We start from the raw sequence: 17,027 nt of genomic DNA on the forward strand, positions 1-17,027 counted from the left end.
TGCAGCCAGAAATGAATAAATAAATCTCCCCAAAACATGCAGAGCATCTTCTATAAATGATGAGGCTTGTTTCTGAATCTTTGTCCTTGTTTGCAAAAAACTAAACATCTTGACGAGTAATGATGATTCAGAGCAGGATGAGGAGACAATGGTGACAAATCTGTAGTAAAATCTTACAAAGCTTCCATAAAAACCAGGTCAAGATTATGTTTGGTGGTTTTAGTAGCGATTTTCTGGTTTAACAAGTTTTATAGATTTTGGTAAAAAAAAAAAAAAGAAAGGGGGGGGGGGGGGGGGGAAAAAAACCATTTTTCTTTCTTTGCAACCTGTAAATAAATATTTGTGTAGCAAAAGAAAACAAAAAATGGATGGTGGATACATCACATTGATATAATGGGATAATAATAATAATAATAAATCTTTATTTGTATAGCACTTTTCAAAACAAGGTTTACAAAGTCAGCAAAGTAAGGTAATAAAATCAACAAAGAAAAGACACGCGCATGAGTACATTTTGAAAATAAATAAGGTAAATAAAAAGGTTATAAAAAAGCCAGTCGATAAAAGTGTGTGTAGAAGTGACTTAAAAGATGAAACTGATGGTGCCAGCCTTATCTCCTCAGGCAGGTCGTTCCAGAGTCACCTCTCGGTCTCCTCTAGTCTTGAGTTTTGACCCTGAAGTCGAACCCCCTCCCGCAACTTCCCCAATCCCCCCCCGTTTGTCCCTGACAAATCTAAATATCTGTTAGGATCATTCTTATCCAACCCAAGGTATCAAAGAATAAAGGGGAGAAATCAAGCAGGGAAAAAGAAATAAAGTAAAAATCAGGGCATATCTAATGTTACAGAGTTTCAGAAAACGAACTGTGTCCTGAATCCCGCTCAGGAAGCCAGGTGTTTTTTCCAGGAGAAGAGGATGAGACGTCTCACAGTTCAAGAAGTAAATGCTATAAACTTCACCTGCTTTACTTTTAAGGGTGTGAAATTAACGGATTAACCTAAATAGTGCAATAATAAATGTTTTCGACCCAATCCAACCCCATCTACTGGCGAGGAAGTTGCTACAACATGGAGTACATCCCACACTGATCCCATGCATGCAGAACGTTGTGACTGATGGAAGCAGCAGGTTTAAGTCATGTGGAGTGAGGTGATAAAGAAGAAATAATGGCAGAGGCCAGGAGGATCACTGAGACAGAAACACATGAAGAAGAAGGGAAGATGAGGAAAATTATGAGGGAGCTAAGGGGAGCTTGGCTCCCTTGAAAGGCAGAGAAGCTCCCCTTAGCTACGCTCTTTGCACTACCTGTAATGCTTTTAATGTTTTATGTAAACACGTCAATTGTGACGTGAAATGTGCTGTACAAATAAAGCTGCCTTGCCTAAAGGCATCCAGCTGATACTTTAAGGGGGCGCCCTAAAAATCATCCACTTTCAGGTTATATTTCATTTTTCAATAAGGTTCCAGGTGTTTCTTGAAAAGAAAAGCATTGTTTTGTCAGCTTTGTGTGTTAATTTATTTATTTAATTAAATCTTCCAACGATGCAGGAAAGTTCTGCTTCCAGCAGCATTGTTTGTTGTGAGCAACAAACACTTGATATGCTTCTTTTCGTGGCTGTTAAAGCAACTTTCCATCCTAACAAGCTGCATACAGTAGTAGCAGAAGAGGAAGATGATGGAGCGAATGATGAAGAGTCAGGGGATTCTACCTTTATTCCACCTGGACAACGTGGCATGTTTTTATTCTCTGTGTAAATTCCAGTGAAGCACAATTATCTCTAAACAAAAACTATAAACCATATTTCCAATGAAAACCTACAGGTTTATTAAAGTGTAGCCAGTTTATCTATTTTATCATTAATTATGATAAAAATTAAACATGATGAAGATCCTGTAGTAATAGGGAAACACTGTAACTGGTCCAGGTCTATAATTTTTAGATATATCAAAATAAAAATGTGATCATCTGAATAACCTAGCTGCCCTTGGTCTATATTTAATAATCGTCATCTTCAGTTCTCATAAGAAATGGCTGATATCACTTCTTTACTTTAGCTTTCTGTACTTATTATGAGGATTTCTTAATGTATGCCTAGATATTTTCTTTGTTATCTAATAGACGCACTACAGAACTTATGCAGATTTTCTCATCGGCGACTAACACGGCATCCATCTTGAGCTCTACTGAGAGATCTCTCCAGCCAGTAATGGTCAGTCTTATCTTAGTTTAGTTTAATTTATTAACACACATAACGTACTGCCATACAAAAGTCGTTATCATATAAAATGAAGGAGAGTTGTGTAATTGTGTGAATCAGGTCTCCCATGGAAGCTATTTAAAGCTTATTGATGGAGTCTGAATACAAACAAAACAAACACAACATTGAACATTAACAGACATTAGACAAACACGGACCCCGTACATCCCAACAGAAGCTTGCAACATGTCAGTGTATGATGTACATAATAGTTATATATTGGAGTTAAGTATATGTAGAGCAGCAACTAACTGTTTTTATTTTTCATCATTCAACCATTTTCTCTGTTAATCAATTACTAAGTTAATCAATCAGTAAGACAGTGAGCAATAAAATGGATTCAGAGCTTCTGAAACCAGGTCGACTGCCTCCATCTGTCCGCAGAATACATGACTCCCATCTGCCGGAAACAGACCAGGCAATCTCTGGGGAAGCCAGTTCTTCTTCACGCATCTCTTCTTTTGTGCCTTTCTTTCTTTCCCTTCCTCTTCTTCTTGCTTTTCTTTGCTGAATCAGCCACGGTGTGCATTCAAAACGCTGTGTTTATATCCGTTTGCTAGCATGTGACGTGGTGCGTAGAGAGAAACCCAGCTGCAACGTCAAGCGGCGTCCTGGAAGAAAATGATGCGGTTTCCCAGCCTCAGGACACTGCTGAGCAGTGATGGCTGCTCATGCATCCAACGAGTCAGAAAGCAGACTTTGACCCTTTAAAGCCTGACCCAAGATATAATGGGCAGAACATTTTATTTTAAGTCGTTATTAGGCCCTTTAAAATGTGAAAATAAATAAATAAATAAACAAAAATAACAATTACAATTTATTACCATGTGATGTCACAATTTTTGTAATGCAGAAGGTATCCACCAGGGGGCAGAAGGCAACTGTCAGTTTTAACCATAAAGTGATGCAAAAGGTCTCAGAAACTGTAAAGGGACGTTACAGGGTTAGGTTTGGAAAGGTAGGTAGCACGTCTTTAAGAATAAGACTGCCTTTATTGTGCACATGCTGCCACAAAGAGAAGGGATAATGAGAAATAGTTTTTTTTTAACTTCGTATTGGGCATCTTCACAGACAACGCTGAGCAGGTCCAACAACACCCTGCCTAGACATCTTGCCAATATTTTCCCACCCAACGCAAAATTTCCTAGATCCGCCACTGGTGAAAGATGACAAACCCACTGATACAAATTAATATTTAATGCTTTATTCCAACTATTGCCTGAATGTTCGGGATGTTTCAGTGTTTTGTATGTAAATTATGATTCAGTGGAAGCAAAGCACATGTTCAGCTAAAATGAGGCTAAAAAAGAAGAGTGTGAGAGGGAAGAAACAGACTAGATTCCACCACCGCTCATATAGATGAGTCATTCAGGTATGTGCACACACACACACACACACACACACACATACAAAATGATGGATGGCAGAGGGAGGAGAAGAGCGGTCAATGTGGCGCCAAGTGATGGTGAGATCTCAGAATGCCCTCTTGAACATTAAGTCTGGTCCGTAAGGCGCCGAACTTCCGGCCAGGTTGTTATTCGTGTCATTGCAAACACTGAAAGGTGTTTCCAGCCGAGCGCAGGCGACAATGAAGAGAGAAGAAAAGCAAATGTAACATGTAACAGGGACAGGGAATAAATAATGACCGCTATCTTATAGCTTACGTAGAAATGATGACAGATTCTTTTCAATCCTTCCAATAAACAAAAACTACAACTTTAAAGCATTTTAAGCTAAATTGGTGCAACTAAATAAATTAAAATATTTTAATCAAATTCAGTATTTCAGGTTAGGAAGCTACAAAGATTTAAGTATTCCTATATACCCAATAGTGGCTCAAAAATTAAAAATATTTGCTTTGTTTAGAAGACAGAACATGAGACATCATACTAATATAAGAGACAAACAATCAAGCAAAAAGACAAGAACATGTTTGATTAAAAAAGACAATGTGGGTAAATACAACTTATAAGTTGGGGGAGAAGAAACAAACAAAGAAAAACAATATAATAATAATAATAATAATAACAGACCGTGCCTCGAGTCCCCCCGCCATAGGGCCCGTTCCATACTTCATATGACTCTAATCATTTCCACCAGCCACATGCATCACACGTAACTTATACGTGAGCTAGTCTGTGTTATTCTTTTTTGTTAAACACCACTGGTTGCATTGCCTGGGAATATACTGAGAGCTAATTTCTATATGTTTGCATATAAATATGCAGTTAGTATATTACTTTCAGTCCACAAAAGAAGATTCTGCCTTTCCATGCGACTTCATTTTTTTCAGACTTCACACACTGAATGTCACTTTTCACCTTATTCTGCATATAGAGATATTTTATATATATTATGTACTGTTTTCCTTTTTTTATATTGTTTAGATTCATATTTTTTATATCTTGAACAGAGTTGCCATCCATCCATCCATCCATCCATCCATCCATCCATCCATCCATCCATCTTCTTCTAAGCAGAGTTGCTGTTAGTAATTTTGTTGTAATCTATCTATCTATTTAATAAACAATAAAAACTATAAGCAATGCCCCCGCTAGGATTATTACTGAACTAAACAAACAAACAAACCAGTGCAGAGGACTAAAGAAGTGGGCAGATCAGTAAATATGATCATGTTAAGATGGTATACCAAGGTACCAGTCCATACCAGTCCATACCAGTCCCTACCAGTCCATACCAGTCCATACCAGTCCATACCAGTCCCTACCAGTCCATACCAGTCCCTACCAGTCCATACCAGTCCATACCAGTCCCTACCAGTCCATACCAGTCCATACCAGTCCCTACCAGTCCATACCAGTCCATACCAGTCCATACCAGTCCCTACCAGTCCATACCAGTCCATACCAGTCCATACCAGTCCAAGGTGTGGACACACGTGCCTGTTAGATTTAGAGGGATTAGAAATTGTGTTGCACCTAACTGTATTTCATATTTTGTAAATATTTATTATTATTTTTTTTCATATTTTGTAATTTGACTCGCTGCCGTTATAACAGCCAGTGTGTGTTTCATTGTCGGCTCTGACTCAGGTCTTCATTGTAAATTAAACTTGTTCTGAATTGACTTATCTGGTTAAATAAAGGTTAATTAATATTAGATTTAATAGGAAAGTGTGTCCAGACTTTAGACTGATAGTGTAAACCTTGTAGATTTGCTTTGAGGAAACACAGCAGACAAAAAAAAATCTTCATGGACCAAAAAAATTTAATTAACTAACTGACCAGGAGAAAGGTGAGTAACTCTGACGTTTGTTGAACAGTGAGGAATTCCCTGCACAGAAGACAAAAACATCTGACGATCACAAGAGTAAGAGAGACGACACCTCAGCTGATGTTTGTAAGGTATCTGAAAACCTGGAGAATCTCCAGAAAATAACATTTGGATCACCGGGATCAGACATCCCCACGGAACTTCTTACAAACACAGACCAGCCCAGCAAGGCTGAGAAACATCTTAAGTTCAAAGGAGAACTTGAAGGAGATCAAAAGAAAACTAAACAAGTTAAAGTCAGGTGACATAAAACTTTGGAACCAATCTTTGAGGTGCCCACTCCTCAGGCACCAACGTTTGAAATCTGGAAGCCTGAATCCCCCAATAACATTCAGATGCCCAGGATCCGAAATCCCAGCTGAACTCATTGCAGAACCTTTGGTTCTAATAAAACCAACACAAGTTCAGTTTGAGGAAATCTCCAATCATCCACCATCAGAGACTGATGTCGCTGATGCTCTGCCTGAAAACCTGAATCAGTCCTGTCATCAGGCAGAGAGTCAAAAACCTGAACATCCAACAGACAGGAGACAGAAAGACAACACAGAGGCTGAGCTGGAAAGTCTAGAGACAGTTTCATCTGCACAGCCTCCAGTCAGAGAAGCCGGAAAAGATTCATCTGTAACGGAAACCAACAGCGTTGTCAATATGTCTGTTAAAGACCAGGTTCCCCAACCTGGAGCAAGCCTGTCAGAGCTAGCACCAAGGCCGGCTTTACGCAGGGGCAAGAGGGGGCAGTGCCCCCTCAAACAAACATTCTGCCCCCTCAATCAAATGCGCCGAAATGGGCAAATCTCTCCAAACGCTCTCTCCCCTCTGTACTGAACTCTGTGTGTCGGAGCTTCACAGGATCCATTGTACTGTCTTCAACAAGTCCTTCCCACCACCACAGAAAACAACCAATCAGTGTTTAGTATGCAAATGAGTTGACATACAGCCTGATCTTGCGGTGTCATATTTCTCCCCCTCGTAGAGAGAGCGGCTGCTGAGCTCCAGCGGTAAAACTTATAGAGTAAAGCTCTGTTAAATGTGTTGTAGCGATACTGAATAAATACTTATAATAACAGACGTATTTATTGCATCTATTCTGTCAACTGGGGTTTGTTTCTGTTCTATTTAAACGTGTCTACGCCTGTTAGTAGGAGCAGTGATCAATCACGCACGGGCCATAGATGTGACTGCCTCCTCGGTACAATACAGACTGAGGGAAAACGAGCTGCGCATATGAGACCCCTCAAGCTCCGCCCAGCCTTTAGTTCAGCATGCTAGTTTGAAGAAAAAAATAACAGAAAGTTTCACTCTACATTCCCGCTGCTTTCAGCAGTTCAGCTCAGAGCTTCATGTATGCCTCAGCTTAAACAGACGACAATGTGCATTTCCGATCTTGGAGAGTTGTAGTTAGAAAAAAAAACAACTCCGGCCACAAAACCCACTTTGGAAAGTTTCATTCAGTCCTCCTGCATGATGCATCCATTTTTTAGAGCTTTTAAAAAAGGTAGTGCTGATTCTTTAATCATTATGGTCTATATACAGACAGAAACAAACACACAGATAGTTGAGTTTATTGTTATTAGTTTCAAATTTATTCAAAATGCTTAGACATCTAATGGCTGTCCAATAGGGCAATTGTTATTTTGTTGGTTGTTAAAGCTTTGATAATGGATCATTCTTTTCTTTTTTCTTACTTCATTTTGTTATTGATATTTTCTGTTCCCCCCCTGAGGGATTGCCACCTTATTGTGGTCAGGGGGTTTGCGTGCCTCAGTGACTCTAAGAGCTATACCAGCAGGAGCTTTGGTTTCAGGTGGGACACCCAAGCTGGACAGGTCTTAGAGTAGAGGCCTGACAAAGTGCAATCCATTTCTTTGAAGTTGGACTCCACTAACAGCACAGTTCCGTTAAAGAAACACTTAAAAAACAACAACAAGAAAATGCTGAAGTATGTACTCATAGTGCCCCCTTCAAATTTATGCCTGCCCCCTCATGTATGCATTCCTAGAACCGGCCCTGGCTAGCACGTCTAGCCAACATGCTTGCTCAGATCCCTGCAGAACAGTCTGAACAGACTTCCAGCAAACCAGCGTCGGAGAATGAAGCACCCCTTCCACAAGAAATAAAGTCTGTCATCGAAGAGCCAAAGGCAGCAGAACAACAAAGTCAAAGAAAACAATGCAGAATATCATTTTGGCTCCTGTCTGGAATCAACCATTGGGACCCATGGACAAAAACCATGAGGAAAATCTTGAGGAAGTCCCTCAGCTACCAAAGTTGGTTGAAGATCCATCAAACGTCCAGGACAATGGTGGGTCTTACTCTGGTGCATTGCTGGACACTCAGGCAGAGAGTCAACCAAGAACCAGGAAGACCTCAAGATTCAGGCATGAAGACCAATCTCTATTGTTTTATATTTGCCTTAAATCTGCTTATTTTCTCCCTCAATCCCTGTCCTTTCACCCCCACTGAACACGATTTGACTAAAAATATGTCAAAAAGACATCTAAACTGATTTCAAGATCTCTGTCATTGTTTATACTTTCAGAAAATAAATACTTAATTGTACCTTCAGGGGCTAAATGGATTGTCCCTGATGTGGTACCCTCATAGGTGCTGCTGTTCCCTCAACAGTGCAGTTTTTACCTTATTAAGACCAGACGGCCCCCAGAGGAACAGTATTGGTCTGTATGAGGTATAAACTGTCCTGTAGAGGGTTCAGCTGAACCTTTAAGGGTTCTACCCCAGTGATAATCCTTTCTATCCTTAATGGTATAGTTAGGTATTCATTCCCTGAAAGTGTAGCTGTATAGTTCAACAGAAATTTTACAGCCACACAATGACAGAGATGAATGTAGCTGAGAAACAAAAAATCAACTTTTAACCAAACATCAGTGTCTCGAGCTCAGTGGGTCTTTCTCCTTTTCCCTTTAACCACAACTCTTTTTTTACCTTCCTCCTTTCCTATCCCATCAAAAATAAATAAATAAGTAAAAAAACAGCCCAAAACAAAACTATGGTTTATGTTCAATCCTTTTTTACTTCTTTGTGTGAGTCTAAAAATGTAAAACATGACATGAAAACATCAGAAAAGCTTTTGTTGTGAAAAATGAAGGTTAGAGATTTAACATCATTATACTATTAAAATTATTATCTGACTGCTTATTGAAACTGTTTAAACAATAAAACTAAAACACAAAAACCAAATAAAGACAAATAAAAACAAACAACAAAAAAACAAAAAAACAAAAACTAAATAAATAAATAAGCAAACAAACAAACAAACAAACAAACAAACATCATCTGAAGCCTGTTCCAGAAAGCAGGTTCAGCAAACTAATAAAAACCTCTGAGCTTTAAGTCCGATCAGCTGATTTTAGGATCACAATAAAAAATCCCCATCAGTCGGCTCCGATCGCTGGGCTCTGTTCCACAAAGCAGCTGGTGTCAAAGCTCTGAGTGTGTCAACCTCAAACTTAAGGAAACTGGGTTTTACCCCCGAATCTGTTACCATGGTAACTGACTCTGTGAAGTAAACCTGCTCAAAATACTCTAGTCATGCATATCCAACGTCACACACTGTGGACGTTCAGTGACATCACAGCAGGTTTTGTGCTTTATAACGTTGTCAACACAGAACAATCTGGAAAGACAAAGGTGTGTGAAGTCACGAGGAAAGTCGACACACGTCTTAAATTACAATTATATAAAATAATCCAGTGTAGAGGACTTCTGTTAGCTGCTCTGTCAGTGGTTCCTAAACTTTTTATTTTTGTTTTTATTAATATCTTAGTTTAAGACTTTTTAAGGCAGAAAACTCTGATCACCACTTCGAATGGGCTGAGTTGAGCATCTGACAAGAAGGATGCAGCTTTAGTTAAAAAAAAAAAAACTCTGCTATTTATGACAACCAATCAGGGGCTTCATTGACCGAACAATGAGACACTTTCAACATGGAGGAGCAGATCATTCTAGCTGTGTCTGACTTTCCCTGACTTCACACAAAGATTATAGAGATGTGAATAAAGGGCAGGGAATCTGTCCGAACGAATGTTCTGGATTTATCTGGATCAGCCTTGAGGTCCGCCATCAAATAATGACGGTAGTTTTTCTCTTTTGTACCATAAACAGCAAGATTTCTGATGACCGCTGTCGTTGGTCACCTCCCGTCTGTCGAGCCTATAATGGGCCCATAGGCTGCACAGGACAAGCGGATCCATCACCACAGGTTTGGTAAAGTTTGGAAATGCTCTTCATCGAAGGCGTTATGGGGCTTTCATACTGGTGACCTGCATCGTTTAAACTGAAAGTATGTCAGTGTGTCACAGTTTTACATGTTCAGTCATTTTGGTTTTGTTGTGTTAAAACCAAAAGGAACAAATTGCAGTTTTTAATGAAAATTACACGATGAAGAATAGAAACATATTCTCACTCTGAGCTGTTTCTGAGAGGCGTGGCAGTTTACACACTGGTTTGACCAATCACAGCTTGCCTCTTTTACAGCCTGTATGATGCTATTAGGAAGGAGGAGCCAGAAACTGACTACTACAAAAAGAATGTAAACACATATTGATGACTAATAATGATGATCACTCTATCCCTTCAGTCACTGGTATACAGACTTTCTTAAGTTATTCTGTTGTACATGAAATTACAACAAAATAACATCATCATAACAGAATTAATGCGTTTGGCGCATGTGTAGCATCCGTCTTCAGTGATGGCGAGACATGGAGGTGTCTACAGGAAAAATAGGAAAAGGTGACTGGCTCTATGGATGGATTTGAGGGTATCAAACCTGTGGGAGATGAGAATGTTTTAACACCTGCACTTCACTGGTGACAGGGTTCACGTCTCGCACTTTTTTAAAAGCAACTTTTCACATAGTTTGCACAAACGTCCTGGCTCTGGTTGTCTGCACAGCGTCCCAGAAACAAGGAGACGTCTTCTCTAAATCATTGGTGCTGTGCAGGTGTTGAAAGCATTTATACTTCAGATGTACAGGAGCGGGTCCAGAAAAGTTTAGACGGAGGCTAGGCAGGGGTACTCACCAGGAAAACGGGGGGCACAAATGAGATTTACTTTTTTAAGGTCTTGATCTGATGAACTGATTATTACAACTAAAGTGTTCATCTAATGTTAAAAAAAAGCAAAGAAAAACCCAAATATGCATCAACACTTAATGTTGATACAATACGGTAAAAACAGACTGATTTCAGGCATGGTGATTAATCGTAATTAATCGTGATTAATTCATTTGTAAATGTGATTATTCTGATTAAAAATTTTAATCCCTCGACAGCCCTAATTATATATATATATATATATATATATATATATATATATATATATATATATATATATATATATATATATATAATTATATATATATATTTGCTACATAAGTTATTAATAGATAAACCACACAAAACCATCCAGAAAAAATAAAATAATATATAGATTATAATATATAACAATATATAGATATAATATATAATAGATACAAATAATAGATACAAAATGTGAACATTTCGAAGAATAGAATATAAAATATAAATAATGCAGATAAACAATCTAAATAAAAGAAAAAATGAAGAAAAATAACAAGCAACATATTTATAAATAAATAAATCTTTGTGATTTCATGCAGTTTAAATAAAAAACTTCAGTAACTGAGAAACTTCTCCTGTTACATAAACATGTGCTCTCATGCCTGCAGAAGGAAATAAAAATTAATATTTAACAGTTTTCTGCCAAAAGAATAATTATGAGATTTAAATATGGAAATAAAATTGTCTCTTGACAGATTTTCTGGCTTTGCTACCGTCTCACATCCATTATGAATGTAACTTTAATAAGTTTCTGCTTGCAGTTAAAATAAAATATCTAACTATCCAAATACTTCTAGGCTGTGCTACGGTGCTGAGCTTGGGATTTCTGGCAGTATATCTGTCCGACTGTTTGATTGCTGCAATCAAAACGTCCATGAAAGCACATCTCTTAATCTCCTGGCCTTCGCATCGTCGTTCTGGCTGTGTCTGCTCACATCACATCCCTTAAAGGTGTCACGCTGAATCAAACAGCATCAGGTTAAACAGCGGTGGGTGAAATGTCAGGAAGCTTAGAGACGACCTGCTGCAGCCGCTACAGTCTGCTGACGTCAGGCAGCAAAGTCGATTCTGAGGGTGTGTCTCCACCGCCACCTCTGTCTAAAAATGGGGTGGATGACTAAGCGTTTGAACTGCTATCACACTGAACGAGCATTTGTTAGTGTCTGTGAGAGGAAATGTGATGGAAGATGAAGGAAACACACTCACCTGCTCTGGATTGTATTTGGAAAGAACTCCTTCACCGTGAAACTCCTCCAGCACATCTTTCAGCTTCTTTGTGGAGTCTGAAAAGGGGGAAAGCAGAAAAAACCCAATTATCCTTGTTATCTTCACTCACTCTGCACAGCAGAGAATTGTTAATCATCTTAATCGAAGTGGTCTTTTGGATGGAGCTGAATAAACATGGTGCATCTCATTAATGAATCCCCTGATAAATACTCATCATGTAACAGGAACATAAGATGAGCTCAGCCGGTGAGTCACCCCTGTAGTTAGTCAGAGGGGACATTGTGTCTCTCTCACTTTTTAGATGCTAATCCCATATTCACACACACCGAGTACCTCAGTTCAGGACATTAACCATAATGACCTCCTCCTACGATCATGTGTCAAACAATTACACAGGACAAACACACACGTGTGCAGGGGCAGATCACCGCACCAACCTCCATCACTGCAGCGGGCACACACTCCACACCGGTTCACCAGCATCATCATCAACAGACGTCAGTATCTGTAGAGCGCAGAGGTTTTCTAGCCTGCAAATATTTTCCTGCTTCTGTCCTGTGTTTTTGGAGGGACATCAGGAGACAGAGAGATGGAGGACGACGAAGTCTCGTGAAGTTTTGGATTCAGCTATGCAGGCAGTAGATATGAAGGACCTGCAGCTTCCCAGTGATGAAAATAACTGGATTCATCTGTTTTACGTCGGTTTGATTTCAATGTTTTTGAGTTCTAGTGTAGCTCATACAAATAATACCAAAAACAATAACAATGATTTTAAAAATGAAAAAAGTTTTATCATATGTTTTGTTTTGTTTGTTTTGTTTTTTTTAATCCTTTCTTCTGGAAAACTACAAATCCCAAATATCATACCAAAAAGAAACTGCATGAAACACTTCCATGTTTGTAGTCCATGCTTTTCATGACCTCACCATGAGCTTCATTTGCATTACACCTGCATACTGATGAGTTCAGCATCCTTCAAATAAGGAATAAGCAGCAGTCTAACACTCTGCTGTGATGGACCAATCAGAGACAAGCGATACGAGCTAAAATGGAGTGTTTCAGACAGAAGGTGGCAGAAACGCTGAAAAACATGCTAACAACCAGGTGGGGTTGGCTGGGTTACACAGAAAACCCTTTTCTTTTAGATCACTGCTCTAAATGAATGATAAACATCATTATGGGCATAAAATCTACATGGTGGGCGGGGCCTGTCAGGTAGGTGGGACCGCCCAGATGGTGAGAGGTGAGTTGAGGGGCTGCTCATCACCTAGGCCTCTGGGCCATCCTGGTCTGCCTCGAGCCTTTGTGGAGGCGTGGTGGTATTTGCATGATCACGCTCATCTTTGAGATCCTCTGCATGCTGACACAGTCATGGAGTTGTGTTTATATGTGGGTTTATACGCTAAGAGACACTTTGGTTCAGGTTTTTGTGTGTGTGATTCTGGTTCTCTGGTTTTTGCTGTGATACATGTTTGGTTTTTGTTCAGCCTGCTTGTCTCTTATCGGTGCTCATGATGGTTGCTAGCTTTGCTTTCTTCTGAAAGCTGAAGGAAATTCTCGGTTGTGTTTCTGTTCAGGTGCAGCAGTTGGTTGGTGTTTGCTTGGATTGAAGAGTCGTTGCTTTTATCTGGTGTATCTCTGTCTCCTCTTTATTTTCTCTACTCTCCTATGTCTGTTCATGCTCCTTCTTTCTCTTCTGTCCCCTCGAATCAGGTCCAGAAATATTATTTAAATTCTGTAATTCAAAATAAATGAATATTCATTTTAATAGAAAATCTGATTATCACGAGGAGCCTTATACCCAAAAATCTCCTCTTTGCAAAGTAAATTCAGCCAGACCATCATTCTGCCGCCGCCATGCTGGACAGAAAAAGGTTGAAAATAAAATAAAGAAATTAGATCATAAGGACACATTATATAAATATTAGGGCTGTAAAAAATAATGTGCTAATGGCATTAATTTTGTAATGAACTTGTTAATGAATTTGTTAATATTTTTAATGCACTTAACACATGTGCAGCATAACAAGCCCAACACATCCATCATTCTCTGTTATGACGTGGAAGTGTACTGAGGCAAGATGGAAGAGATGAGCTTGCTGACTCTATGGATGGACATGAGAATAAAAAGAACATTGATGGAACAACACATGGGCGTCGCCCCCGTTGAGGATGATGGTGTTTTAACACCCACACTTTTCACGTTAAGAGGGTTCCACACCCGCACTTATTTTTTTCCTTTTCCTGCATTGCGTACAAACTTGGCTGGTCTAGCGGCTCTCTGATCTTCTCTGTCTGCTCCTCCTCTCCGTCTCCTGTTGTTGAATCATGACGGCTGTCAATAATCAGCTTTTCTCTCTTGTAGCGTTTGTTTATGGTTCAGCTTAGAAGGAGAAATCTAGCAGTTCATGGTTCACACCATCACATATTTACCCCAAAGTGTTGTTGTTGGCAGGACCTTCTCTAACACAGTAGCTGCTGGTGGTAGACAGGGTTTATATGCCAGCTATGCAGGGCGGGTCTAAAGTTCTAATGGGGGGCCAGGAGCACTGACCAAGAAAAGGGGGGCACAAATGAGACCTTTATGTTTTTAGCCAGATCATCAGTTTTATCAGAGTTTCTTCATCAGTATCAGCTGTTTAACTTTTTAACTGGTTTTATGACAGATATCACATGTGATCATGTGGAGACGGTTGGTGAGACGATGATATACATGAATTCTGCATTATAATGTAGAAAGTGGTAGAGATGATCCAGAACAACATATAGAAGTAAATTACATGCTACATTTAGTGACCCTTAGACGTCTGATGTTTACCCAAGAGGTCAGTTAAAATCAAATATCTGTTGCAGAAAAATGGGCAAATTTCAAAGTCAAAGTCACAAATGGTGATTAATCATGAATAATTCATTTGTAAGCTGTGATTAATTTGATTCAATTTTTTTTATTTGACAGCTATATATATATATATATATATATATATATATAATGAATGAACATGTGTGTAGTCTCTATTCATTGATTATTGACTAATTGAGAATTGGCAGCACTTTTAGTAACAGTGATGCTTCCTGTTTATTTTTCCTGATCAACATCTTTACATGTTACTGAGAAATGTTCCTGTCTGACCGTTGAGAGGAAATACCTGGTAAATAAATGTGCTCAAATGGTTAATCAATTACATAATTGTAGCAATCAATTAATTAAATAACTGTTTCAGCTCTACTTAATTATATGTCTTATTAAAGACACAAAGCCTTTAGCCTGATGCCCCCTGAAGACCCCGTCTCTGGGAAAAACGACAGCCTGTTCCCTTCATTAAGTTCATCATTGATTAGCTGGTGATACATGAGCCTTGCTGTCCTTCCACTCCTCTTCATCAGTAGAAATGAGACCTTCCTTGCCTGCAGGGCTCTCAGTGTGCACATTTGTCATGTTTCGATTTTACTCTTCCTTCGCTGCAGTGTTGTTCATAAACCTGCTGGACATCAGCAGCATCAGTGTTGGTGGGCCGCGGTGTGGATTCTTCTTGTCTCCTCTGCAGAGATTTGGCTGGTGAGATGTGTTGTCAACACAGCCACATATAACATGGCTGTATGTGTGAAGGTGGGTGCTGGGTCACAAGTTCATGAACTTCAGAAGACATATTGTTTCTAAACAAACTGATAATGTTAACTAGACAAGGATGGAGAAGAAAGAAAGCCCAGCAGTATTTCAGCTCCTTCATGACATGATAAAAGTGTGGATTTATTAACCAGGTACTAGCAAGGTGGACCTGGTACAGTGGACGTTGTGTGTAGATTGGTTGTTCATTTAACCTATAACAGTCTCCAAATTTATGCCCCTACAGGTGGCAGAAGGGAAATATGACCCACGAGAAGCCAGAAAGTTCGCATTATGAAGTAGGGGGTGGGGTCACTTCCTGAATGGAAAAAAATTTAAACTAAACGACCGGAGGTATGAAATGATCATGGTTAGGAACCCTTTGTTTTTTATTAGCACAAGCAGCATGCTCATGGATGCAGTTCTGCTGGTTGCCATGGTTACTATAAAAACTACAACTTTGCAACAACATTTTTTACTTCTTGGTTGGGTTTAGCCAAAAACTTAATTTGGTTGGGGTTTAAAAAATAAAAATAAAAAGAAATAAACAATAAAAAAAGAAACAGAATATGTTTCCTGATGCAACACTTAACGCCATTTCCAATTCACATGCAGTTGCTCTCACAACCACTAGAGGTCAGATCAGAGAAATTCACATTTGTAAACACAACTGAATCAATAACAAACATAAAAATATAATGTATGTGAGCCTTAAATGGACCTTTAAACTTAATCTGTCTACTTTTGTACTTGAAGTTTAATGTGAAAACCTACTTTATCGCCTCATTTCAGAATGTAAAAGCTTCTTCACTGACTGCGGAAGTGGGGACATTTTCATTTAATCCACTCAAGTTTCCTCACTGTTGTAGAATGATCATAAATATAGCCGTTGAGCTGTCATTGTTAATGTCAGTTAGTGTATCTAGAACAAGTTGCTTGTTTCTGTCACAAGATCTGGCAACCCATGAGGTAGTAATACAATTTCCCTACAGTTAAACAGATTAAATCACTTTAAGATACAGAAATGTGTTTTTTACACACATATCAATGAACCACGTCAGTAAAATTCCCCTTTGTTGTTGGTGAATCTGACTCTGTTCATGCAGGTGTGGGAGAAGAAATTTCTGCATAATTGTGCGATTCCTCAACAGCATAGCTAGTTTGACTCTATTCATCATCCACCAGCAGCGAGTGGACAGATGGTGCTTTGACTAACAAATGTGGTGGACAGCGAGGCTCAACCAGCCGGCTGCTGAGAGGCAAAGAAAAACCATGGATGATGGATGTGGCACCAACCATCAGACTCACGTCCTGTTTCAGAGCCTGTTGCGCTTCTTCTTCGTAAAACACTTTATGTAATCAAGCCCGGGGGAGGTGGAGGCACGACATGTGCGTATATAAACATATATAAACATATACCTTTATAGTTGCTGCTCCTTTTTATTTCGTTATTTTTCTTCTTTTTTTTTAAGATTTACTATTATTTTTATTATTAGTAGTAATATTGTTATTATTGTTGTTGTTTTTATGTTTATTTGATC

General features: G+C 39.0%; 1 protein-coding gene across 2 annotated transcripts in view; it reads right to left on the minus strand.

Moving 5' to 3' along the window:
- Positions 1–17,027, minus strand: part of LOC121650662 (diacylglycerol kinase beta) — a 155,832-nt gene that overhangs the window by 108,423 nt on the left and 30,382 nt on the right. For both annotated transcript variants that reach the window (XM_042002276.1, XM_042002275.1), the window contains exon 3: positions 11,862–11,938. In XM_042002276.1, the coding sequence (XP_041858210.1) occupies positions 11,862–11,938 (77 nt within the window). The remainder of the gene's footprint in view (positions 1–11,861; positions 11,939–17,027) is intronic.

Source organism: Melanotaenia boesemani, chromosome 12, assembly GCF_017639745.1.
Source record: "Melanotaenia boesemani isolate fMelBoe1 chromosome 12, fMelBoe1.pri, whole genome shotgun sequence".
In the NCBI taxonomy this organism is placed as follows: Eukaryota; Metazoa; Chordata; class Actinopteri; order Atheriniformes; family Melanotaeniidae; genus Melanotaenia; species Melanotaenia boesemani.